The sequence below is a fragment of the Myotis myotis genome, unplaced genomic scaffold (assembly GCF_014108235.1).
Source record: "Myotis myotis isolate mMyoMyo1 unplaced genomic scaffold, mMyoMyo1.p scaffold_m19_p_1, whole genome shotgun sequence".
In the NCBI taxonomy this organism is placed as follows: Eukaryota; Metazoa; Chordata; class Mammalia; order Chiroptera; family Vespertilionidae; genus Myotis; species Myotis myotis.
Window position 1 is genome coordinate 59,912,104 of NW_023416313.1, and position 25,858 is coordinate 59,937,961.

At 38.3% G+C, this 25,858-nt stretch overlaps 1 protein-coding gene across 3 annotated transcripts in view; it reads right to left on the reverse strand.

The window, feature by feature from the left end:
• FAM13A (family with sequence similarity 13 member A) overlaps positions 1 to 25,858 on the reverse strand; it is a 276,291-nt gene that overhangs the window by 111,889 nt on the left and 138,544 nt on the right. For all 3 annotated transcript variants that reach the window (XM_036339586.1, XM_036339576.1, XM_036339596.1), the window contains exon 7: positions 18,584 to 18,747. In XM_036339586.1, the coding sequence (XP_036195479.1) occupies positions 18,584 to 18,747 (164 nt within the window). The remainder of the gene's footprint in view (positions 1 to 18,583; positions 18,748 to 25,858) is intronic.

Genomic DNA, 25,858 nt, shown 5'->3' on the forward strand with positions numbered 1-25,858 from the left:
CACTTTCCTGGAATGGGACTCCCCGGGCATGACTTTCTCCAAATCTCCCTGGGGAGTCCAGATAATGGTGTATCTGTTCTCATAAAATAAATCAGGTCCCGTACAACAGCTGCTACCACACCTGAGATCAGCTGCCTTAAATTGTCCTGGTGACTTTTTACCTTGTTAAATGCTATTTCCTGGCAGAGGAGAAGCAGGCTTCAGTGGGCTTCCTTAGAGAAATGTCAAAATTGTTTAGTGTGATATGGTAACCGACTGGCTGTTTCTGTATCCACAAAACAGAAAATAAATTTCATATTTCTGAGACATGAAATACTGAGCACAAAATCAGTATCAATACATTGTCTGGTAGAATCGATTTACTTCAACACAAGGCTGCATGCTTTGCTTTAAAGCAACCCAATATTAGAATAAGTGAAAATATATTTAAAAGCAAAGTAAAAGGAAACAGTGATTGTGTGATCAAGAATAGGTCACATTATAAACTGATGAACAAAAATAGATACAGAGGCAGAGCAGCATTGAACAGACTGTCAAACTACAGTGGGAAGCCTGGGGAGGGTTGGGGCAGGGGGTGGAGGGGGGGGGGTAAGAGATCAACTGAAGGACTTGTATGCATGCATATAAGCATGACCAATGGATATAAGACACTGGGGGGAAGGGGAGGCTGGGGGAATGTCAAGGGAGGGAAAAAGGGAGACATATGTAATACTCTTTGTAATACTTTAAGCAATAAAATGAAGTTTAAAAAAAAGAATATGTCACATTAAAAAAAATCTCAGGGGATTAAAAATGGTGGCAGAGTAACTGGATGCTGCACGGACATGTCCCCAAGGAACAAACTGGAATTACTACTAAAATACAGAAAAACTTCCTGAATAATCAACGGAAAACTCGCAGGAGAGAACCCTGATACCCGAGGACCAAAAGTGGAGATCGCATAGAGACTCAATGTTCACACTCTAATCCCCATGTGTACCTATCTCACATGGGAAAAGGGATGTTGGTAGTGTGAGTAAGTTATGGATTTTGAGATGAAGGGATTATCCGTGATTATCCCAGCCCTCCCAATGCCATCACAGGAGTCCCAATAAGAAGGAAGCCAGAAGGTCTGAGACAGGAGACGGGCAATGGAAGCAGAGCTGTTGTGATGCACTTTGAATATGGAGCAAGAGACTAGCACCCATTAAATGCAGGCGGCTCTGGAAGCTGGGTCAGACTGAGGAAAGGGGCATTTCCCTGGAGCCGACACCCTGATTTTAGTCCAGTGAGACCCCTTTTGGACTTCTGACCTCCAGAACTGTAAGACAATACATGTGTTGTTTTCAGAAAAAAAAAAAAAAATCGCAGTAGCAGTGCCTTCAAGTGTGGGTTTTAAGTGATATGATTTTCCAATAAAAATCCTTTAAAATTCAATCTCTGAGGCCAGCCATTATGGCTCAGGGGTTGAGCATCAACCCATGGACCAAGAGGTCACCAGTTCGACTCCTGGTCCAGGCACATACCTGGGTTTTGGGCTTGATCCCCAGTGGGGGATATGCAGGAGGCCGCCAATGATCCCCTCTCATCATTGATGTTTCTATCTCTTCCTCTCCCTTCCTCTCAGAAATCAAAAACATATTTTTAAAAAATTCAATGTTTGACAGAATTGGACCCAATGCATTAAATAATTGTGTATATAATAGCTTCTATGTCTAGTACTATACATGTATAGTGCATTAGAATTCATAAAGATACCGAAAAACTTTTTCCTCATTGAACTTTAGTGAGGAGACACAAAAGTTGAAAAAAGACATTTCCAATAAATTCAAAAAGAAACTGAACTTATAAATTAATAAATAAATATAATAAATCCAATGGTCCCCCCCAATAGGCAATGTAATGGATGACTTAAATAAAGAAAATGAGTTGAAAATGATTTAAAATTCCACAATAACTTTCCAAAGTATTACTTCAGGAAGACAACTCTAAAACATAAATCAATCCAACTTTAAAATTCTAGAGAGAGCCTAGTGAAACACCTTTGAACAAATGAGTACTTCTGAAGTAATATCATCATAGACTTCAAATACCTCTGTATGAAAGCTATAAATAGTAGGGAATTTGGTCAAACCCAATAATAACTGAAGGGGTACTTTTTACTAAGAAAAGTTTAAGTGGGATAATATTGTCTCTCCCTTTCCTGTCCGTTGGTCCACTACTACCACCTATTCTTTTCCATACAACCCCACCCTCCCTCGTTTAAATTTAAGTTAACCTTTGGATTACAGCTTTTTCTTCCTAATAATAGGTCTTATTGATTCTGTTCTTTCCCATCCTACATCCAGGTTTACAGAATTGATCTTCCTAAAATACTGCTTTAATAACATCAAAAAGCTTCAATTGTTCTTCATAGCTTATAAAGTTAAACTCAAATTCCACACACACGCACGCACGCGTATGGTCTTTCTAGTCCACTCTGCTCTATCACTCTTCCTTTCACATGAACTGGGGGCCCTGCCTGCCCTCTGTTGTGCTTCGCTTTTCTGATTGTTTCTGTTCCGAGCATTCTCCTAGGCTGGGATCCCCTCCAGAACCCATACCTACCCACCCAAACAAAGCATAGCCTGTGTGGGCTTCTCACATGCTGCCCTTTTGAGTTCAACCACTCAGGGGATTTTGCCCTGAATAAAGGAAGCTATAATTGTCAAGTCCAAAAGTAGTTTAGTTGTCACTCTACAAGATTTCTCTAAAATCTGATAATTACTACTCTCTTACTTGAAGCATTAGTCATCCTTGATTTAAAAGACAAAACAATTTTTCTTATTAAAAATTAACAGTATAACATCACATAGGAAACTTAGAAAACACAAACAAGAAGGTACAAGTCAAAAACAGTTCTATCACTTACATAAGCTGTGTTTAATACTATTCTAACCATCAACAAAATGAAAAGGGAGCCCACTATATGGGAGAACATATTTGGCAATAATAAATCTGATAAAGGGTTAATATCCTATATAATAAAAGGCTAATATGCAAATTGACCAAATGGCAGAATGACCAGTTGCTATGATGCACACTGACCACCAGGGGGCAGATACTCTGTGCAGGAGCTGGTAGTCAGTGTGCTCCCACAGGGGAAGTGCTGCTCAGCCAGAAGCTGGGCTCACGGCTGGCGAGCACAGCGGGATGGCAAAGCCTCTCCCACTTCCACAGCAGTGCTAAGGGTGTCCGACTGATGGTCCGGACATTTCCCGAGGGCTCCTGGACTGTGAGAGGGTGCAGGCCGGGCTGAGGGACGCACCCCCCCCCCCCCGAGTGCACGAATTTCATGCACCAGGCTTCTAGTCTAAAATATATAAGGAACTCATACAACTTAACAGAATGAAGATAAACAATCCAATTAAAAAATGGGCAAAAGACCTAAATAGACACTTCTCTAAAGTGGACATGCAGATGGCCAAGAGACATATGAAAAAAAGCTCAAAGTCACTGATCATCAGAGAGGTGCAAATTAAAATGACAATGAGGTATCAACTCACACATGTCAGATTTGCTACCATTAACAAATCAACAAATGACAAGTACTGGCGAGGATGTGGACATAAGGGAATCCTATAGTACACTGCTGGTGGGAATATAGACTGCTGCAGCCATTATGGAAAACAGTATGGAGTTTCCTAAAAAAATTAAATATGGAACTGCCATTTGACCCAGTGATCCCACTTCTAGGAATATATCCGAAATACCAATCAAAAAGAATGTATGCACCCCTATGTTCATAGCAACACAATTCACAAAAGCTAAGATCTGGAAAAAGCCCAAGTGCCCATCAACAGATGAGTGGATAAAAAAGCTGTGGTACATTTATACCATGGAATACTACGGAGCTGTAAAAAAGAAGGATCTCTTACACTTTACTAGTAAAACAGCATGGAGGGACCTGGAGAGTATCATGCTAAGTGAAATAAGTCGATCAGAGAAAGACAAGTATCACATGATCTCACTCATGTGGAATCTAAGTATTAAAATAAATTGATGGAGTGGACCTAGAGACATGGAAGCGTGGAACAGAGTGCAGAAACTTGGAGGGAAGGCCAATGAGGTTGGGTGGGTGGGTGAGAGGTAATCCCCACAGACTTAGCTCATCTATTGTAATAGGGGAGAAGGCAGAGTATAAAACTACAGGTATGGGCACGCTGGTCGATTTGGGAGGTAGAAGGATAAGAGCAGGGTTGTTTTTTTTTTTTCTGTTGTAAAATAAGATAAAATCTTTGGATTGCGGTGATATTTTATAGATCTAATTCATGTTCATTCTCTATTAAACTGAAATTCATGTTTTCAGAAAACAAAGGAGGCGAGAGAAGATAAGAGCTAGGATGCTAACTTAGTTTTGTTTTTGTTTTTCTAAAATATGGCTCAGATTTTTTACAAGGGGACCAAAAGGACAATTCAATGGGAAAAGCATAGTCTTTTTAGTAAATGTGGCAGGGACAACCAGATATCCACATGCAAAAGAATAATGTTGAACCTGTACCTCATAGCCATATATAAAAAATAACTCAAAATCGATCATATACCTAAATTTAAGAACAAAACTGTAAAACTCTTAGAAGAAAATAACAGTTGTAAATCTTCATGACCTTGGATTAGGCAATGGCTCTTAGAACATCAAAATCATAAACAACTAAAAACAGATTAACTGGACTTCATCAAAATTAAAAAATTTTGTGTTTTAGGGGACATTATAAAAAAGTGAAAGACAACCTGTAGAGTATGAGAAAATATTTGAAAATCATGTATTTGATAAAGGTTAGTATTCAAAATATATAAAGAACTCTTTCAAACTCAATGATAAAAAGACAACCTAATTAAAAATGGCAAAGGATGGGAACTGATATTTCTCCAAAGACGTTATATAAGTGGCTAATAAACACATGAAGACATGCTCAACATCATTAGTCACTAGGGAAATACAAATCAAAACCACAATAAGATAGCATTCTACACCCAGGATGATTATACTAGTATATAATCTATATATAAAAGTGTAATATGCAAATCGACCAGACGGTGGAACCAGTCGCTATGATGTGCACTGACCACCAGGGGGCAGACACTCAACTCAGGAGCTGCCCCCAGCCACAGGCCCCAATCAGGGAATGGGGAACTGGGGATGGGTGGTGGTGGATGCGGGCGGCACTAGGCCAAGGCAGGTGCAAGCCAGCGGGGCCCTGATCTCCTGGCTGGTCACCCCTTACACAGAGGGCTACCAGTGTTGCTGGTGGGGGGTGGGGCTGGCTGCTGGAAGCCAGGAAAGATTGTCCCTGACTGCAGGCCAGACCTAGGAACCCTACCTGTGCATGAATTTCCTGCGCCTGGTCTCTAGTAAATAATAAAACAAATGGTAAGTGTTTGTGAGAATGTAGAGAAATTGGAAATAGCATACATTGCTGATAGGAATACAAAATGGAGCAGGTACAGTTTATAAGTTCCTCAAAAAGTTAAACATACAGTTACCACATGAACCAGCAATGATACTCCTAGACATATACCCAAGAGAACTGAAAACATGCCCATAGAAAAACTTGTGTACAAATGTTCATACTAGCATCATTAACCCCAAAGAAGAAGCAACCCAAATGACCATGAACTGATAAAAAAAATGTGATATATATATACATACATACATACATACATACTAGGGGCCTGGTACACGAAATTCGTGCACAGGGAGTGGATCCCTCAGCCCGACCTGCACCCTCTCCAATCTGGGAGCCTTCAGGGGAGCCCTCTCCAATCCAGGAGTTTCTGTCTTTGCAATCATATGAACGAATTGTCTGAGACCCCAACCCAGTTTGGCTTGGTGCTCACAGAATAATAGAGGGCTTTTTTTTTCTTTGCTCCACTGGTGGAGATTTCCTAGAAGGTGCAGGATATCTTCCTTTTAATTTTCCTCGACACTCTGACTTTACTTATGTCTCTCACCTTTGCTCTCCCTCCATCCCCACCTGCAACAGTAACTTGCTCCAGGCTCACTTTGCTCTAGTGTCTAGAAAATCCTGCAAAGTGTCTGCCATCAGAACTACGATTCCCAGATCCCGGTGCTCCCCGTGCTCTTGGTTTCCACTTCTGGTCCAGGGGCTGCAGAAACCAAAAGGACTGGAAACTCCAGCCAGGCTGACAGGACTGGACACTCCAGTGGCGTTCCCTGGGACCTCGGCCACTTGGTGCTGGTGAGCGCATGCACTGGCCACAGGCTCGGAGAGGGCAGGGTCCCAGGGATGCCCGCTGCCTTGCCCCGGCTATGTGGCCGGTGTCCTTAGGACCCCGGCCACTCGGTGCCGGTGTGCGCTGGCCACAGGCTCAGAGTGGTCGGTGTCCCGGGGACACCTGCCATTTCACACTGGTGACAAGGTGGGCGGGCGTCCCACCCTGCCCCCGGCCACTCGGTGCCTGTGCGCTGTCCACAGGCCCGCCAGCTTTGTTGGGTTAATTTGCATACCCACTCCTGATTGGCTGTGGGCATTATGAAGGGACAGTCAATTTACATATTTGTCTATTATTAGTATAGATACACACAGTAGAGTAATATTCAGCCATAGAAAGTAATGATACTGTTATAGGCTTTAACATAGATGAACCTCTAAGACATATGCTATGTGAAAAAAGGCAAACACACACACAAACACATATTGCATGATTACATTTATATGAAATGACACTAGAGGTAACTTCATAGACAAGATGAAATTTAACTGACCATTGACAAAGTGGGACAAGGGCACTCCAGATAAAGGGATCAACACTAGCAAGGATACAGAGGTATGAAGCTTCTGGGATATATTTGAAATGAAGTGGTTGTGATGTAGCTTGGGTATAGGATAAAGAACCACAGAAGAGTAAGTCAGGGAGGTAGGCTGAGGTAATTTCTAAAGGCTTGAATCCCTTGAAATCTATTCAATGAGAAGTTCTCTTTGTTTTTACAGCAGCTCTATTATGCTACTTTTAAACTTCTGTATTACATATTTTTGTTAACTATCTATAAGTCTGTCTCACTTAACGGACAGGGAGATCCCTAATGATTAGAAATCATGCCTTAATTTACTCTGGCTTCTCAGGGCCCAGTGCAAAATGTGTAATACATAGAATATGCCCCCTAAGAGTTTGTTGACTTTGAATTACTAAAATGAATTCAGTTAAGACCACAGAATCCAGAGAGATACTACAAATGACCTGCAAGTATGATAATAAACTTCCTTACCCTTACTTACCTTCTCTCTCTTGAACCACTGATACTGTAAAGAGACTGAAAAAAAATTGTTTTTTAAATTGAAGTTTGGAGCCCTGGCTGGGTAGCTCAGTTGGTTAGAGCATCATCCTGATATGCCAAGGTTTCAGGTTTCGATTCCCCAGTCAAGGCACATATAAGAAGCAACCAATGAATGCATAAATAAGTGGAACAACAAAGTGATGTTTCGCTCTCTCCTTCCTTTTGCTCTAAAAAAATCAATAAAATAAATTTTAAAAATAATAATTAAATGAAGTTTGAATCCTAGTAAAATTTGGTTAGTGCCGTGGTCGGCAAACTGTGGCTCGTAAGCCACATGCGGCTCTTTGGTCCCTTGAGCGTGGCTCTTCCTAAGCCTTAGGAGTACCCTAATTAAGTTAATAACAATGTACCTACCTATATAGTTTAAGTTTGAAAAATCTGACTCTCAAAAGAAATTTCAATCGTTGTACTGTTGATATTTGGCTCTGTTGACTAATGAGTTTGCCGACCACTGGGTTAGAGCAATTGTATTGAGTGGTAGATTTTGGTGAATGGGCAAAGAACTATTTGTTCTTTGTAAATCAAAATACTTCAAAAATATCAGAGACTTTTACTTTAAACTGTAAGAATCAAAGGAGATTGAAGTGAAATACTAAAAAATATTTTTAATAAATATTCAGCTTACATAAAATACTTTCTCTAAAAAGACCTTGGGATATTTATCATGGGAGCTAGTGGTGGTTAAGAAGAGATTAGAAAACTATCTATATAGAGAGAGTTAGATATTTTTTCTAATCCAGTCAGGGACCTTGGGGCCTTTTCAAACATTTTAATTTTCTATAAATCTTTATTATGAAGGTCATACAGTGGGAACACTTCAGAAAACAGTAGCTCTGTAAGGGAACTGTGTGGTGAGGCTTACAGCTAATTTTTTCATCAGGCAGTTTTAAACTCTTTTTCTCATCTGAGAGTTATTGCAGTAAACCCTACAGTGTCAGCAGCACATTTATAATACTTGGTAGTTTTTCCAATTATATTATACATGGTATGGTTAATCATCTTGTAGCTAAGAATCCTAATTGTGCTTCAGCTTCCCAAGTCAGTTTAAAATGGTGAAACTTGGCTCCAGGTAGCAGAGAGTGAAACACTAGAGGGAACAAACAAAACCCATGTTCAGGAAGTAACTGGAGTGCCCTTGACGAAGTGCAAACACAGGCTAGTTACGACTACTCTCTCTTGCTGGCAGGACTTCAGAAATGAAGAAAGTCATTTAATTGCAGGAGTTAATAGATTAGATAGCTTGAAGGACAATGGGTACAGTTAATATTGTTGAATACTGATTCATCATTAACATCATTGAAAGCCTGAATTTTGCACAGTAATACTGTTGTAATATGTGGCTAAAATATGAAGTGTTGTTTGGCAAGCATCACAGGACAGACACTTCCTGCCATGGGCACAGAGTCGTACAGGGATGTTATGAGCCTCATAAAACAATACATTTCTCCTATGTAAATAAGCAGCATGTTACTGACAGCAGTGCAGCGGAAAGGTCAGAACCCCCACGGGGAGATGGAACACAGAGTCAGTGTGTTCCAGTGGGCACACAGTGGGCAGAGCTGTCCTGACTTCTGGGGCACCTCTAAGGGTGAACAGCATAGGGTTTACTTAGATGAGCACTTTCCAAGGACCACAGAGAGAAAAGTGATACATAAAATTTAAATATTTTAAGGCCTGGCCAGGTAGCTCAGCTGGTTAGAAGTCATCCTGATAACACCAAGGTTGCGGGTTCAATCTCTGGTCAGGGCACATACAAAACTCAACCAATCAAGGCATAAGTGGAAAAACAAAGTGACCTCTTTCTCTTTAGAATCAGACTTCAACCTCTGAGAGATCTAGGTCAGCTAGACAAATATAATGGACTTTAAACCCAAATTTAGCACAACTAATAATACACAACAATAATGACTATGGCAACAGCAGCAAAGTATAGGCCTCCTAAGTATTACTGTGGATTCAAAAACAAACAAAAATTAGAAAAAACAACAAAAAACAACATATAGGTCCTCTCTTTTTTAGGAAGTCACAGAGAAATCCTATATAATAAAGAGCTAATATGCTAATTAGACCAGCCCATGGAATGACCTTCCGGAACAACCTTCTGGAACAACCAGTGGGCGGGGGATGAGGCCACATGACAGCCAGGGCTGCCCTGCATTGATTGCCCAGGAGAGGGTGGCGGCAGCTGGGGCTGCGAAGGCCCAGCCCTTTGCATGAATTTCGTGCATTGGGCCTCTAGTATAAACATACAAAAGGATGAAGTAACTCAAGGTAGAAGACAAGCAGGAATAACTGTAAAATAAGCAGAAAGGCATATATTAATCTTAGCCTGTTAACTAAATATGCAATCTTGAATAATTCATCTAACTCAATAACTATTTGTGAAATGAATAACCTTTTCAGAATCATGGTTTCTTTATGCAAGGTTACTTTTCAGATCTGAAATTTTTTTCACAGGGCTATCTGACAAAACTATGATACAGACAAAAAAATGTCACATGTGAAGTTATTATAATTTTTCTAGCATTATTGAGATATAATTGACAAACAGACAAATACAAATTGTATATATGATTTGATCTATGTTTATACTGTGAAGTGTTTACCACAATCAGGCAAATTAACACATTCATCACCTCACATAGTTACAATCTTGTTTTTCTGTGGTGAGAACATTAAGATCTATTCTCTTAGCAAATTTCAAGTATAAAATGCAGTATTGTTACCTATAGTCATCATGTTATATATTGGAACCCCAGAAGTTATTCATCTTATAACTGAAAATTTGCACCCTTTGACCAATACCCCCCTTTTCCCCTGACCCCACTACCCCTGGCAACCACTCTGCTTTCATAAGTTCAACATTTTTAGATACCACATATAAGATCATATGGTATTTGTCTTTCTGTGTAAGGTTTATTTCACTTAGCATAATGTCCACCAGGTCCATCCATATGGTTGTGTGTATGTATACATCATATTACATATGATTCTATATACAAGAAATATATACATATACACAATATCACAACATATACATATACACAATATCCAACAGTTATCAGGTATATAGATTGCAAATATTTTCTCCCATTCCATAAACTGCCTTTTCAATTTGCTGATGGTTTCTTCTGCTGCAAAGAACCTTGTAGTCCCTCCCCACTTGTTGATTTTTGTTTTTGTTGCCAGTGATTTAGTGTTAGATCAAAAAAATCATTGCCAAGACCAATGTATAGGAGCTTTTCCCAAACATTTTCCTCTAGGTGTGCTACAGCTTCAGGTCTTACATGTAGGTCTTTAATCCATTTTGAGCTAATTTTTGAGTATGATAAGGGTCCAGTTTCATTCTTTTGCATGTGGATAGCCAGTTTTTCCACCATTTATTGAAGAGACTATCCTTTCTCCACTGTGTATTCTTGGTGTCCTTGTCAAAGATTAGTTGACTATATATGCATGGGTTTATTTCTAGAGTTAAGAGTTAAAGTTGGTCCTATATCTTGGTCCCAACTTGTGTGAAGATACAGAGCCAACTTGTGTGAAGAAAATGAATCCAGTAGGTTAGTAGAGTGCATAAAGTGTAGCAGTTATCTAATCACAAGGTGATGGAGGCCTAAATTGAGGTTGAGATCATTGATGGGGGTGGGGGAGGAGATGGGGATGTTGGAAATACTGAAAAGGAAATACTGACAAGATTTAGTAACTGATTATCTAAAAAGTTTGAGTCTAGTGGTTGACAGAATGAAACTTAGCCAAGTTGAGAGGGAAAGATTGAGAAAATGAGTTGTGTTTGGGCACAGTTACTTTAGGGCAAAGGCTAAAGTAGAGATGACTCACAGGAACCAGAAACTCAGAAGTGAGTTCAGGGGATTTCACTGAGACAGTGATTTGAAAATCATCATCCTGAAACTAGGTTAGCCGTGGAAGGGACAGCTGACAGGGGGAGGCAGTGGCCAAGGAAGGAGACGTGGAGGTCACTGAATTTGGAGGGGAAAGGAAAGGAACACAACAATAGGAAGACACAATACAGGAAATGGGAAATTTCCAAGAATACACGAAGCACCATAACACATTAACGATGATGAAAATTGTTCTTTAAAAGTGAAAAAGTTTACAAAATATATTCCTATGTAAATACACTGAAAAAAGTCCAGAAGAATATATAACCAAACCTACAAAAATAGTTACCCCGCTAGAGGAGAGAGGAAGGAATTAGAATGTAGAGCAAGAGACTCAAGTGGAACTTCAGTCGTATCAGGAATGCTTTAAATTTTTCTAAGAAGCATGTATTCCCTATGTAATTCAAAAATACTAAAAAATGAAAAAAATGGACAAGAAAGCACTTATAGAATAGAACAACTCTCTCAGGCAGAACATGCTCTTCCAGGGAAAGATTTGTTTCTAGTGCACACTGCAAAGTGACTTATTGTAGTTTCCCTCAATTATCTATCAAATTAAGAACACTTCTGCAACATAAGCAAAGATATTTTAACTCTATATTCTTCATCATATTATTTTAGGTAAATAATTATCACAGTTATAGCTATTTATTCATTCTTATTACAGAAAATGAAAGCATTTTAATCACTCTTAATTGCTTTATGTTTTTATGTAGGAGCCAAGTACAAACTTTCATTGTTAGTATGCCTACAGGACACTCATCTGTAGGAAAGGAGACCATGACCTTACCTTGGTCTAAACAGAAACATGCTGGGTAAGTTTTTCGCTTATGAATAATGGACCTCTGACCTTTTTTTGTGACACTGTTGGAGATTTTTCTGTATCTGTGACTCCCTGAAATACTGATCACTTTAATAGCTTTAGATTACAGAACAGTAAACCACAACCTGGATCTTTCCAGGATGACAAAACAGAGAGTTCTCCCCTCTCTTCTTCTCTCACCTATGACTCATCTTTCTTCAGGGCCTGACCTTTATTTCTGTCACATTCAATGAAAAGAAGGAACAAATTCTCTTAAAATGTAACAAACACAACATTTTCTGCAGATAGCATTTACTTGTAACAATGGTGTTCTTTAGCAATTTGCAAGCAAGTGACTGTCTTGCTAAAGCATATCCATTTCTCCTTACCCCAACTTTTTTGGTATATTTTTAAACAATGTTATTGAAGTGTACTTTATGTATATAAAATCCAACTTTTTAAGTGTATAGTATGGTGATTTTTAGTAACTTTACCAAGTGGTATAACTATCACCATAAATCAGCTTCAGAACATTTTTCCTGCCCCCAATAAGGTCCCTCAGAACATTTACAGTTAATCTCTGTCCCGCACCCCCAGCCTATCACAACTCTACTTTATGTTTCTATAAATTTGCCTTTTTTAGACATTTCATATAAATGGAATTGCATACAATATATAGTTTCTTGAATCTTTAATCTGACTTTATAGAACAAAACTAGAGGTTTTCCTTTGCCTTTAAGAAAATCACACATTGAAGGAAATATTTACCTTTCAAATTAAACATTACAATAAATACTGTTTAACATCTAAAAAATTAAGAATATTAATTCTGTTCTCTCTTTAAGTTCTAACATTTAGAAATTCTAAAAGCAATATTATGTTATAGTGTTAAAAACATGAAAAGAATGATGACTGATCTTTTTCACATGTTGAAACAGAAAATAAGATAGTTTCCTCTGGAGTTTCAAATTATTTTAACATGTCGCACTTTACATATAATACAGAGCTTGTCCTTTTACTCATTTAGGATGAAATGTAACTTTCTCTTCAAGGAAAAATTTTACATGGCCTGTTTGCTAAGATACTAGTTAATACCTATAGTTTTTATATTATTCTCTTCCTCAGTATTTTTACAAGGAAAAACGTAAAAATATCATGTGTAACAAGAGGGACTGGACTGTTCCAGCCTTGCTTATGGGATGCACCTGTCCAATAATCTCCTTTCTGTGAGAGCCTCTGACCTGCCAAAGTTGTACGTGGTACTTACACCTTGGAGAAGAGCAAGCATTTATTCCTTTAAAGGAGGCATGCATGATGAGAATTTATGCTTTTCAGCCTCTGGTGAATTTTAGTAAGCACACATCTTAATTACAGAAAATAATTCTTAACAGTATTTTGAATTGCTGTTGTCAGTTTTAGATGATATATATGGATTAGCTAATGCTTTTGCTGAATGAATATATTACTAAGTACTCTGTCTTTGGTTCAGAATTCAGTATAAAATAGATCATTCCACTAAGCTCTACCAAAATCAAAAGACATTATCCTTAAGCTTTTCTCATGAAACCACTCTAACTGTAAGAGATTCTATGGAGATTAGAAAAATTATTTTTAATATAATTATGTCTTCAATGCCAGTTTTAGACAATTATAGAAATGTAGAAAAAAATTATTCATCTAAATAAATAATGTCTCAAGATATAAATTAGCCAATAAGCAATAAATGATACTTAGCTCTTCTTTGGCCTCTCAAAACATCACATTTGAAAATGTGTTACTCCTCTATGCTTTTTTTTTTTTTTTTTTTTTTTTTTTTTACTGCCACTATCTGAAGAGCAGAAAAATAATAAGCACTTGCTGATAACAATTCATAGTTCTATTACATCTCAGGAAGAAATGAAACTATGAGTAAGAACTGAAACTAAGAAGAAAAAAATCAAAGTGATTCAATCTGGGGAAAAATACTGAACAAAGTCTAAATCTAAAAATTCTAAGTTATCAAAAACACAGCCAAAAATCACTTCCGAAAAGCCCTAGAAATCAACCTTTTAACCTGTTTTTGAAAAATCATAGGACATTTCATCACTCCGGAAATCTCAGTACCAATGGTTCTTTCTTGGTTTTATGTTTGTTGTTAACTGATATGGTAACTGCTGAAAACCAAAATGTTCCATATAAATGTGTTATACTAATCTTAATAAGTACAAACAGAATTTTATTTTTTGTTTTGTAAAGTCAATCAAACTTACATGATCATAGGTCAAACAAAAATAGATTTTGCTGAACTGTGTTTTGTTGTTTTTTTAGGAAAAGCCCAGCTAAATGCTTCTTGACAATTCCTTGAAAAAAGCTGGTAAGCCAAAGTAAATATTGTATTAGAGAACAGGGGCACGACAATAGACTTAGTACACACTGCCAGCCTTTGTGTTTAAGACTAGGGCAACTAATACACTGTTAAAGAGAAAAGTGGCAGCTTCCCTAAAGAAAAGATTGAGAGAAAGTTGTGTGTGTGTTTTTATCTATTTAAAATTTATAAATTAACCAATAACTTGTTCCAGAAAATAACTGCAAATGAAAACACCTTTGTATGCTCATTTTTGAAATGAAGGGCTTAATAGCTATTCTGTTACTTCAAAGATATATAAAGGATTTAAAACATTTTCAGTTACATTTAATTATCTCCACTTGTCTTTTGACAATTTGTCTCACAATCTATTCTAGGTATACAAAAAGTGAGAATCTCTGAACGGATACTACAGATGGGAATAGAGACAAGAAGTTGAAGGTGTGTCTGCTTGGTGGCGGGTGGGCGGGTGGCAGGTTTTGACAAGGATCACGTTGTTCCATTTAAACCTGTAAGGCTGCTGAGTGTGAGGGAGTCAGTCCTTTAAGGCTGTACTTTAAAAAAACTTGGAAATTATATAAGAAATTCATAAGTACTGAGAAGCATCTGTTTTAACTGGGATATGCTGACCAGAGGAACAAAGTGTGGCTAGAGCAACATTAGCTGGGCCTTCTCTCCATAATCTCACTTGATTGTTATCTCAGAAGTACAAATCCATTCTCTAAACATGGCATTCTTTTCTTGTTACCTTTAGAAGCAAGAAACTTGTTTATTTTTTCTGACTCGATGAATAAAAATACTGATATAAACAACAAACTTGAATTTTTCTTTCATTATTTAACTTCAGGCATTCTTAGCATAATTCCTGACAAACTAATCTGGGAAGATAACATCTACACTAGCCCTGGTTAGCCAGCCACTTGACCCTGGTTCTTAAATCAGAGAAGGAAACGTTAAGAAGGCCCAGTGTTTTGTACCTGTGCCCTTATTATTTTCTCAAGTGTTCCCCACTGCCCAGGCTAGCTCTACTGATCACGCCCCTTTTCTCAGGAACAGGCTAGGCCCTCGAAGGTTCACTGCACAACACCGGGAGCCTGCTCATTCACAGAGGCTACAATGTGGAGACACCTCACTGTGCACAAGGTGCCCGCCTGCCTTACTCAGGGGGTCGCTGCCTGGTCTCCGGATTCTGTTCTATTATCTCCTGGTCTGTATCATCAGCTTCCATCTCTCCATAAACTCAACTTGTTATGCTTACAAACGTGCATACATTTCATTCATTAACATATTATAATACCCCAATGAAGCAAAACAAAGAAGACCCTAATCCTTTTTGGATGGAGCCCACTCCTCTAAGCAGCAGCCCTTCCCTCCCCTCCCTCACAAAAGGCACACAGACAAGTCCACGTGTCCTTGTCCTCAGTGACGATAATGCTTTCCCCGAGGCTCTCCGTTTGCACTGGACTGTCACATGGCCTCTTTGCTGCTCTCCCAGCACCTCTTACTCTTCTCTTTGACTTTTCCTTCTGCATAGTTTGCCACAGGATCTTATATAAAATACAATTCTGTCTCTATCATTCTCCTGCTTACATTCCTGCAATCACTCCCCATCATTTTCAAGAGAAAAAATCTAAACTCCTTAATAAGGGGTACATGATCAGACCTATTTAGCTTCGTCTCTTAAACCACCCTTAGCTTCTCCTTCATTCTAAATTCAGACATCCCGAATCCGCTGCTGAACCTGCCGCTCTCCTGCACGTTGTCCTCACTGCCCTGCATGTCCTTGCACGTGTCTTTGTTTCTTTTTCTCCAGGGGCACCCTTATCTTGATTTCCCTGCCCAGTAAACTTCTACTTACCCTCCTAGCCTTACTTCAAAGTCCTCCTCCTTCAGAAACCTTCTCTGATCCTAATCTCCCCTTCCTCTGTCCTCACACAGACCCTGTGAACTATAGTTGAAGCTTCTTAAGAAGAGTACCAGTGCCTAGACCCCAACAGGCACTTAGTAAATGTGTATTTAATGATAATTATTGAATTTTTCTTCCCTTGTTCTCTGTCTCCCTAAATGCACTATTTATGTCTCTCATTCTCTGAATCCCCAGCCAGCACCTAGCAAGTACTACATAACTAGATCTCACCAAAGATGAACAACTGTTGAAGGAACCAACAGGATAACTACCTCCAAACTCTCGCTCTTCCAACAGCTCTGCACGTGGTTGCAAGATTACTTTTCCTGATCTACCAGCTCACCGAGGTTTCCATCAGGGATCTCCACCCCGCCCCCCCCCCCCCCCAAAAAAAAAACACCACAAAACAAAACTCGCAGTGGCGTCCTATGACCTGTAGGTTGAAGCCAAGTTTCCCTACCTCCGTTCTTTTGGGTAGAAATGCTCTTTCTTTGATCTTCACAGATTCTCTCCTCCTTCCCCTTTGTATCTTAATTCAGGCCTTTCCTACCTGCTCAAACTAAAGTTGGCGCTGAGTCAGTCTATTGCATGAACCTGATTTAGTTTCTCAATGCCCCCATATATTAAAGCTAAAATGACCTTCTTCATGGGCCTTTTTCTATTTTTTCTAAGTGTCTTGCTATTGCCTCCCTCACTAGAATGTAAGGACCAAGATTCCATCGAAAAACTACTAGACCTAATAAATGAATTCAGTAATGTAGCAGGATACAAAATTAACACCCAGAAATCTATGGCTTTTTTTTTAATACACCAATAATGAACTTACAGAAAGAGAAATTTAAAAAAAAAATCCCATTTACCAGTGCAACAAAAAAATTTAAGATACCTAGGAATAAACTTAACTAAGGAGGTAAAAGACCCGTACTTGGAAAACTACAGGACGTTGAAAAAAGAGATCGAGGAAGACATAAACAAATGGGAAGAATATACCGTGTTCATGGATTGGTAGAATCAACATCATTAAAATGGCCATACTACCCAAAGCAATCTATAGATTCAATGCAATCCCCATTAAGATACCAACAGAATATTTCACAGACCTTGAATAAACTCTCCAAAAATTCATATGGGAAAAAAAAATCATATGGAATAGAATGTTAGGGCCGTAAACACTAAGGTCTGGTTGACTTTGTCCACTGCTGCATCCCCTGTCCTAAAGCACTTCCTAGAACCAGAGGTTAAGTGCTAAACATTGTTCAATGAAGGAAAGACTGAATGTAAAAATAATTCCAACGGGCATTCAAGGTCCTCGATGGCCTGGCCTCACTCTACTCTCCCAGCCTTATTCCCAGCTATTTCCCAAACACCCACTGTGCCTCCTAACTAGGCCCATCTATAAGAGCCTTATCTTCATTTTCTTCCAAGTTAAATTATCTTCCTCTTTTAAATTGAGCTAAAACTCCACCTCTCTATAAGGCAATCCAAAGTGGGAATCTCACCCGGCTGGTGTGGCTCAGTGGCTGAGCATTGATCTATGAACCAGGAGGTCACGGTTCGATTCCCAGTCAGGGCACATGCCCAGGTTATGGGCTTGATCCCCAGTGTGGGGCATGCAGGAGGCAAATGGTCAATGATTCTCTCATCATTGATGTTTCTATCTCTCTCTCCCTCCCCTTGCCGCTCTGAAATCAATAAAAATATATTTTTAAAAACCAACAAAGTGGTAATCTCTTTGACTATATCATTCACCTATTTAATGCCTTAAATATATTTTAATTCTTTAGAGCTGTCTTATAATGAAATTTTTTAAATTTCAGGAATAGGTTTTAAGTAATAATAAAAAATTTTTAAAGGAAAAATTCTTTATGCTATGAGTAAATAAGATTCAGACTTCGTTTTATTTAATTATTTTAAATTGTATGCTTTTTGCTTTAAGTATACCAAAGAAGTTTGCTTTGTGCAACGTAATAGTTAAAAGGCAACATTCAAAATTTGTTAGTGAGAGTTGGTTCTACTAACAACTCTGATGTCCACTTTAACTAAAGATAATAATGGCCACTGACCATACCATGAAAAGGCATCCTGAAAGTAACTCTTCCACCTTTTAACTGTGAGCCTAGCATGGTCCAGTTGATTACATAATTTGTTTTAATATTGTAATCAATACTATTAGTCGGAATATTCTCAAAACTTCAAGTCAATTTTAAATAATTTTACTGATCTGCATCTTGTTGACCCCAGTGTTAGATAAATACAAACATACCTATACTCAGAGCAGAGAATGCAATATGTAACATGTAAGTAAAAGAAACATGCCAACCTGGATACCAACTTGGCCCCACTAGTGTCCTCTGCTGAATTCACGTCACCCCAGCCGGGTTTTCTACGACTTAGCCGCAGGCTGACCTGAGCAACACCATCACATCGCTCGGGCTGTGGTATTCTGTAGACCTGAAGAGATCCCTCACTCTTGGACTTTGGGATCTAGAAAATAAAATGGAGGGAGGGAGAGAGAGAGAGAGAGAGCGAGAGAGAGAGAGAGCGAGAGAGAGAGAGAGAGAGAGAGAGAGAGAGAGAGAGAGAGAAATTAAAAAAAAAGACCCTTCAAATTAAGTTACTGCAGAATATTTATTATAATTTATTAATAATCTCATGTATTAACACTCCAACCTAGATATGGATTTTATAAACCTAGGTATGGAATTAAAAATACATTAAAAAATTCTTATATAGCAGAGGGCACAGTGAAGGGGAACTTCTGAACCATATACGGCCCAGACCCCTCTCTCCTGGATTCTGATGCAAATCTTCCTCAGGCCTTACAGTCCTAAGAATAACCACTCTATGTAATGAAAGATTCTAAGAGTATATCAGACTGCAACCTGGAGTGAAAGAAGTAAAAAATAGAGGCAGAAAAATAAAAGATAGAATGCCAATGTTAGAAAGGTGTCTAGAAATATTTACTATCAACAAGCAAGCTACACACCAGTGTGCTAATAATTTCTATTGGAATCCTCTTTGTAAAGCAAATTATGATATAATAATTTTTGATTAAGAAAATAAATAAGAAAAACACAACCCTTTTAGCACTCTTATATTTTTGAAATCATGGGCAACACAAGCACCAAATACCCGGTGTACTGACTTCTCATATCTGAAGTTATATGCTCCCTCCAACCTCAAGCTCTCTTACTCTAAACTGTAAAGAGAGTGAATACAACTACCTTTCCTAAAATATATATATATATAAATCATGTCAGAATTTCAGGAACATTTCAAACCCTTGGATCAACTTTACTTGTTACACTGGAAACTTTTCCTCAGATCTAGAACTTTTCTTATGCTGGTTTTTCCACCTGCAATGTCATCAGTTCATCACTGGCCACTCATCAACTGTGTAAGATCAAACCAAACCCTAACTTCCTTTGAAGTCGAGATAAGAATCCACTCACCCAAAAAGCTTCTCCAACTACCTCAGGTCTTAACCAGCTTTCCCAACTCCGAATTCCTGTAGCAGTATCCACACTTGATTACATGTCATCTGATACCTTAAGTTTAGTTCATAATTATGCTGCCTGATGTTTCTAGATTATTTTACCTCAACCAGATCCTAGAGACAGAGATTATAGCCTCATGCTCTTCCTACTTCTCCTCTTCCATCCCCCCCTTCCTCTTCTCTGTGTTATTATTTTTAACATTTTTACTATAAAGTCTAGCAATGTTTTGAACCCACTAATACTTATTGTCAGACAACACACATTTCAATTACAAGATATTCCCAAGTCACTTACTGGCAAAGAGGCTAGGATAATATGGGGATAATTTATGTAAGTATATAAAATTCACATCACTAGGAGGATTACATAAAAATAATATATAAAAATAATTTAGCACCCTGGCCGGTGTGACTCAGTTGGTTGGAGCGCCAACCCGTGCACCAGAAGATTGTGGGTTGATTCCAGGTCAGGGCACATACCTAGGTTGCAGGTGTGATCCCAGTCAGGGGCGTATGGAGGCAACCGATTAATGTATCTCTCTCACATCAATGTTTCTCTCTTTCTTCCTCCCTGCCTCTTTCTCTCCTTTCTCCCTTCTTCCCTTTCTAAAATTTAAAAAATAATTCAGCAAAGAGTTACATTTAACACAAAGCAAATACGCAATAAAAGCTAGTTTTCATTAATATTGTTGTCACATAAAATTTGCCCAAATCAGATGATTACCAATTAATAGTCGGGTGGCATAGCTCTATAGGGCATTCATAACTCATGAAAACCAAGGAAAGCAAGAACATTTCTTTTAGAAATTATAAACTATATCATTCGCAGAGATATTTGCCAAAATTACTTCTAAAATAAATATTCATATAAACAGCAAGAGAATGTGAAAAGTACAAATATATGCTATTATGTAGTTTATAAAGGGACTCCTTTTGCCGTAATTATTTTTCATAAGAATAGACATGAAAAATTAATTAAAACACTGGAAAAGCAGTACAATTTCAAACTAGTTAGCTAAAAAATTCACTTCCAGACTGTTTTTTCAATATTAAAACAAACAGTACAGCAGTTGTTTGGCTGCATTTCATCATGTTAAAATAAGGACTTGACATTTTAGGTTCAGTGAAAACTTCTGGGTTCTAAATTTAATTCAACAATTTATGTAAAGGAAAACTATTCTTTTTTAAAAATATATTTTTATTGATTTCAGAGAGGAAGGGAGAGGGGAGAAAGAGATAGAAACATCGATGATGTGAAAGAATCATTGATTGGCTGCCTCCTGCATGTTCCCCCTCCCCCACTGGGGATAGAGCCCACAACCAGAGTATGTGCCCCTGACCAGAATTGAACCCGGGACTCTTCAGTCCACAGGCAGACATCTATCCACTGAGCCAAACAGGCTAGGGAAAGGAAAACTATTCTAAGGTAAAAAAAGGTAATATGCAGTTGATTGCATTATGTCAATTTACATCAATCTAAGGGTATTTCTGTGTAATTTCTTTTGTTGTTGTTTTGTTAATCCTCACCCAAAGATATTTTTCCATTGATTTTTAGAGATAATGGAAAGGAGAGGGAGAGAGAGAAATATCGACGTGAGAGAGACACATTGATTAGTTGGTATGCACCTTTGACTGGAATCGAACCCGGACCTTTCAGTCCATGGCCCAACGCTCTCCACAGAGCCAAACTGGCTAGAGCTGATAACTTAATTTCTATAGAAATAACATAGAGATGATTGTCATTAACCATGAATTTTACAATATAAACTCATTATTAATATATATCACAGTAGTACAAAGAACTGAGCTTGTGCACAGAACCTGAAAATATCACATGAAGCTTATATTGGCATTTATGAAATTTGTTAGAAAAAAGTAGCTCAGAAACTCTGAGACTTCTAGAAATGTGGAATTTATACATATATTTTTAAGGGAATGTACATTTTTAAAGGTAACTAATGAAATATTCTTGAAGATGTACCTTGAAGACGATACACTTTCACTATGGACATTACTATAGAGAAAATGAAGTGATTTTAAAACCTGCTGTGTTTCTGATGCAATTAATTTTAATATAAATGTGCTAACCTTGAGAAAAAGGAAGAGATCACTTACTTTACTGTATCTGGAATTGAGCTTTTTAGGAACGCGTGATCTTAGCCTTGGCCTTATAAAGCAGGCAGAGGGGATAGTTTTATTTCTATGCTTCTGGGTGTCCATTTCAGGTAGTATATCGTTTAGCGGCGAACTCTGAGGTGGTGCTCAAGGCCCCTTTCATCACAGAACTCTCTGAGGAGGAGGAGCAGGACACCAGTCAGCCAAGCCCCAGGGTACAGGGAACCTGTTATTACAGTGTGGCTTTCAGCAGTGGTTCTCACTTGCAGCCAATTTTGTGTGTAGACATTTTTGATCGTCATGACAGGAGTGAGGGAGTGTGCTATTGGAATCCAGTGGGCTGAGGCCAGGGATGTGACTAAACATCCTACAATGCACAGGCCAGCCTACCAGGAAAAGGAGTTATTTGGTCTAAAATGTCAGTGGAGCTGAAGTTGAAAAACCCTGCTTTAGAGGAAATGAAAAGACGAAACCTGTATCGAGGCAACTCCTCCCTTGTTACACTTTTCTTTTAGTTCCACCCTCCTTTTCTTGCCATTGGCATGTTAAGATGTTATGGGCCAAGATTAATTTTAGCAGAAATGGGTCACGCAAGGCACGTAGACCTGCCTTGCGTAGGCGAGTGTCACTAGTGCATCATGAGGTTCAGCTAAGCTCAAGCTCCGATGGGCAGGGACTCCAACTATAGCCAAAAGCCTCACTGTGATGAACAGAGTGAGTGTGTTGGGAAAGGCCACCTGCAGCCACCTCATAATGTGTGGCTGCCGTAGGAAAATGGCCACGAGTTTAGGATTCTGACTGGGTGGCCAGCTCCCTCTTTCCACTGGAGATATTCACTTATTCACACCACACTTTGCTTCTTATTTTAAGCGATTTCTTCGTGGTAACTTTGATACTTGAGGGTGAAAACTATAAAAGCCCCCAAACCACCTACGAAAAACATTTTGCTCAGAAGAATTCTGCACTGGCCATTTGAGATAAAGATCTAGGCACACTCTCTCTGTGTAATTTATGTGTACAACTAAAATACTAACAATTCCAGAAATCTTAAAAGAGTGCATTCCATGCATGTACTTGCAGGTATGGAATAGTCTGATCGAGAAGTTAAGCGATGCCGTAAGAATGAAACAAAAGAATAACTTTTGAGAATATAAAATTAGGAAATATTCTCTTAGATGCTGTTATAAGTAAACATTTAGTGAGAATTTACTCCGTGCTAGGCATGTTTTCAAGAGATTTACATAATTAATTCTCACAACAACCCAAAGAGACAGGGACTATTATTATTACCATTTCACAGGTGAGAAAACTGAGGGATAAAGAGTTCAAGTTATTTGTCCCAGTGAGTAAGTGGCAGAAATTACAATTACAACCCAAATAACCAACCCTCAGTACCTGGGCTTACCATTAGTCTCTATATTTGGTTTCAGGTTAAGTATTAGAATTGCAAGAAGAAAATACAATTTTGGATAAAAGTTACATTACAGCCCATAATGCAACCCATTTTCTGCATTCTCTCTTTTTGTTTGCATTAATAAAATTTTCCTTAAATTTATTTCTCTATGGTCTGCTAAACCATTCTAGTAAAATAATCTTAGGGGGGAAATCAGATATGAGGTGAAAATTGTATGGAAAATGTGTGTATCATACTTTTATTAGTAATAGACAAAAATGTAAGTATTCTAAATAGCCAAATTATCACACTGGGTAATTTTGGCACCTCTATATGATGGATTATTCAGCCATTAAAATGTCTACAAGGTTTTTAATGAGACTGTAAAGTCAGTTTAAGCTCAGCTAGCAATAAAAATGCATACAGATAGCTATCTTCCTTCAATATAACTCGGATCACCCCCATTCTTTAAACTGACACGAATAAATTTCAAAGGCCGACACCCAAATTCTGTTATGGTCAACACTACAAATGTTTTAAGATGACCTCATCTTTAAAAATAGAACCAAGAATCCAGCACCTGAAAAATATAGCCGTGATAGGAGGCTCTCATTTCCCCCGACACCTGAATGTGACTAAAAATAAAAAAGTCATAAAAAATAGCGTGCCCTGACTTGATATTTATCCATATGAGCCTGTCACGTGAGGGCACAGCAGGAAGCCTTGGCTGCAGGCCCTCTGTCTCATGCACGGGTGCAGGCAGGGGCCGTCTGCCCTGCAGCACTAGAACACGGGAATGGCAGGTGCATCCGAGGCAGGAGGGACTGCTTTCTGGCCGGGGATCTGTAATTCGTGGCTCTCTTTCCTTTGTGTAGGTGAGGTGGGTTTCCCACTTATTACATTTCTTCCCAGAAAAGTAATGTGCACATGAATCAACTGCAGGAAAATTTATTATAGTAATTTGCTATGCTATTATGAATAGTAAATACTAATTTTTAAAATTATTATTATTAGTACAGTTTTAAAAGCTTAAGTATAACAAACTAATGTTTTGGTCTTAGGAGTCACCCTAAGCACTGGTCAGTTACTGTGCTTGCATTCTGAAATGACAAAATCTGTTCTTTTCATCATCGAAGTACTTTGAGAGATGGTTAGAATTGGGCAAAAATTTATATTCAAGGCTCACCTGATGAAGAAAGATTGTGATAGGAAGAAGAAAGCAGAAACGTAAATTTTTAACACTTAGACTATCTAAATAAAGTTCATTAGACGTCCTCATATGCTTGACCTTCTCTCTCCTCCACTTGCCATTTGCATGGAAGAGGGCAAAGCCTCTTGCTTTCCTTCATCCTCATTAAACTCATAATCTTCATAAGAAGAAATGGTGAAATAACAAAGAACCAAAAACGAGAGGCTTAGCTCTGATAGTTTTTTAAAGGTAGGCCTTTCGAGCTTAAAACTTTAAACAACGCTCTAACTCAGGCCCAGAAAGCGTGTCTCAGTGGTTGAGCATGGACCTATGGACCAGGAGGTCACGGTTCGAATCCTGATCAATGATTCTCTCTCATTACTGATGTTTCTTTCTCTCTCTTCCTCTCCCTTTCTGAAATAAATAATTTGACCAATCTATTATGTGCTAGCCACAATGCTAATCGATGCACCAGGTTTTGTTTTGTTTTTCTGAGAAAATTATTAACATGATTTGGGGAATTTGTTTTTTGCATATACCTTTCTCTTTCTCTTATTATTATTTTTTGTAAAAATGGGTCAATGTTAAAGTTATAACTTATTAAGACCTCATCTTAATCTAAGTGAGTGAATCTGTATGTTAGCATAAAGTCAGTTTAACTTAGTTTGCTAGAAAAATTACTCATATGTGAAAAGACAGAAAATTCACAATTTAAAAAAATTTCATCTTGAAATATAAGCTATCCAACCAATACAGGTTCACAGTGTGGCCCCAAGCAACTAACAAGCCCCTTTGCATTTGGTTTTCCTCCTCTCTTCCCTTCCCACGTCCTCTACAAAAGTGGATGCCAGCACAGCAGAGATTTTGACCTGTTTTGTTAATTGCTGTAGCCCTGAATTCTAGAACAGCACCTAGCAAACAGCAGGCGACCATTAAATATTTGTATAGTGAATCACAGAATGACAGAACTAAATGATATCATCTACCTTCCTCACAGAAACACTGAAAAGTTAATAAATTATCAGTTGATAACATAAAAAACATTAATTCCATGCGTAAGTATTACTCTTATTTTAGAACTTTTTAAATACTCAGTTGCAGAATGTGTAAGTCTGTTTGAAAAATAGCTGTGGTACAGAAATGGAAAGAATATGAATTTAAATAGTATAGGAATTATTATTTTTAAAAAATACATTTTTATTGATTTTAGAAAGAAGGGAGAGGGAGAGAGAGAGAGATCAAAACATCAATGATGGGAGAGAATCATCGCTCACCATCTACTGGGGATCAAGCCTGCAACTTGAGCATGTGCCCTTGACTGGAATCAAACCCGGGACCCTTCAGTCTGTAGGCCGATGCTCTATCCACTGAGCCAAACCAGCTAAAGCTAAAGAGTAAAGGA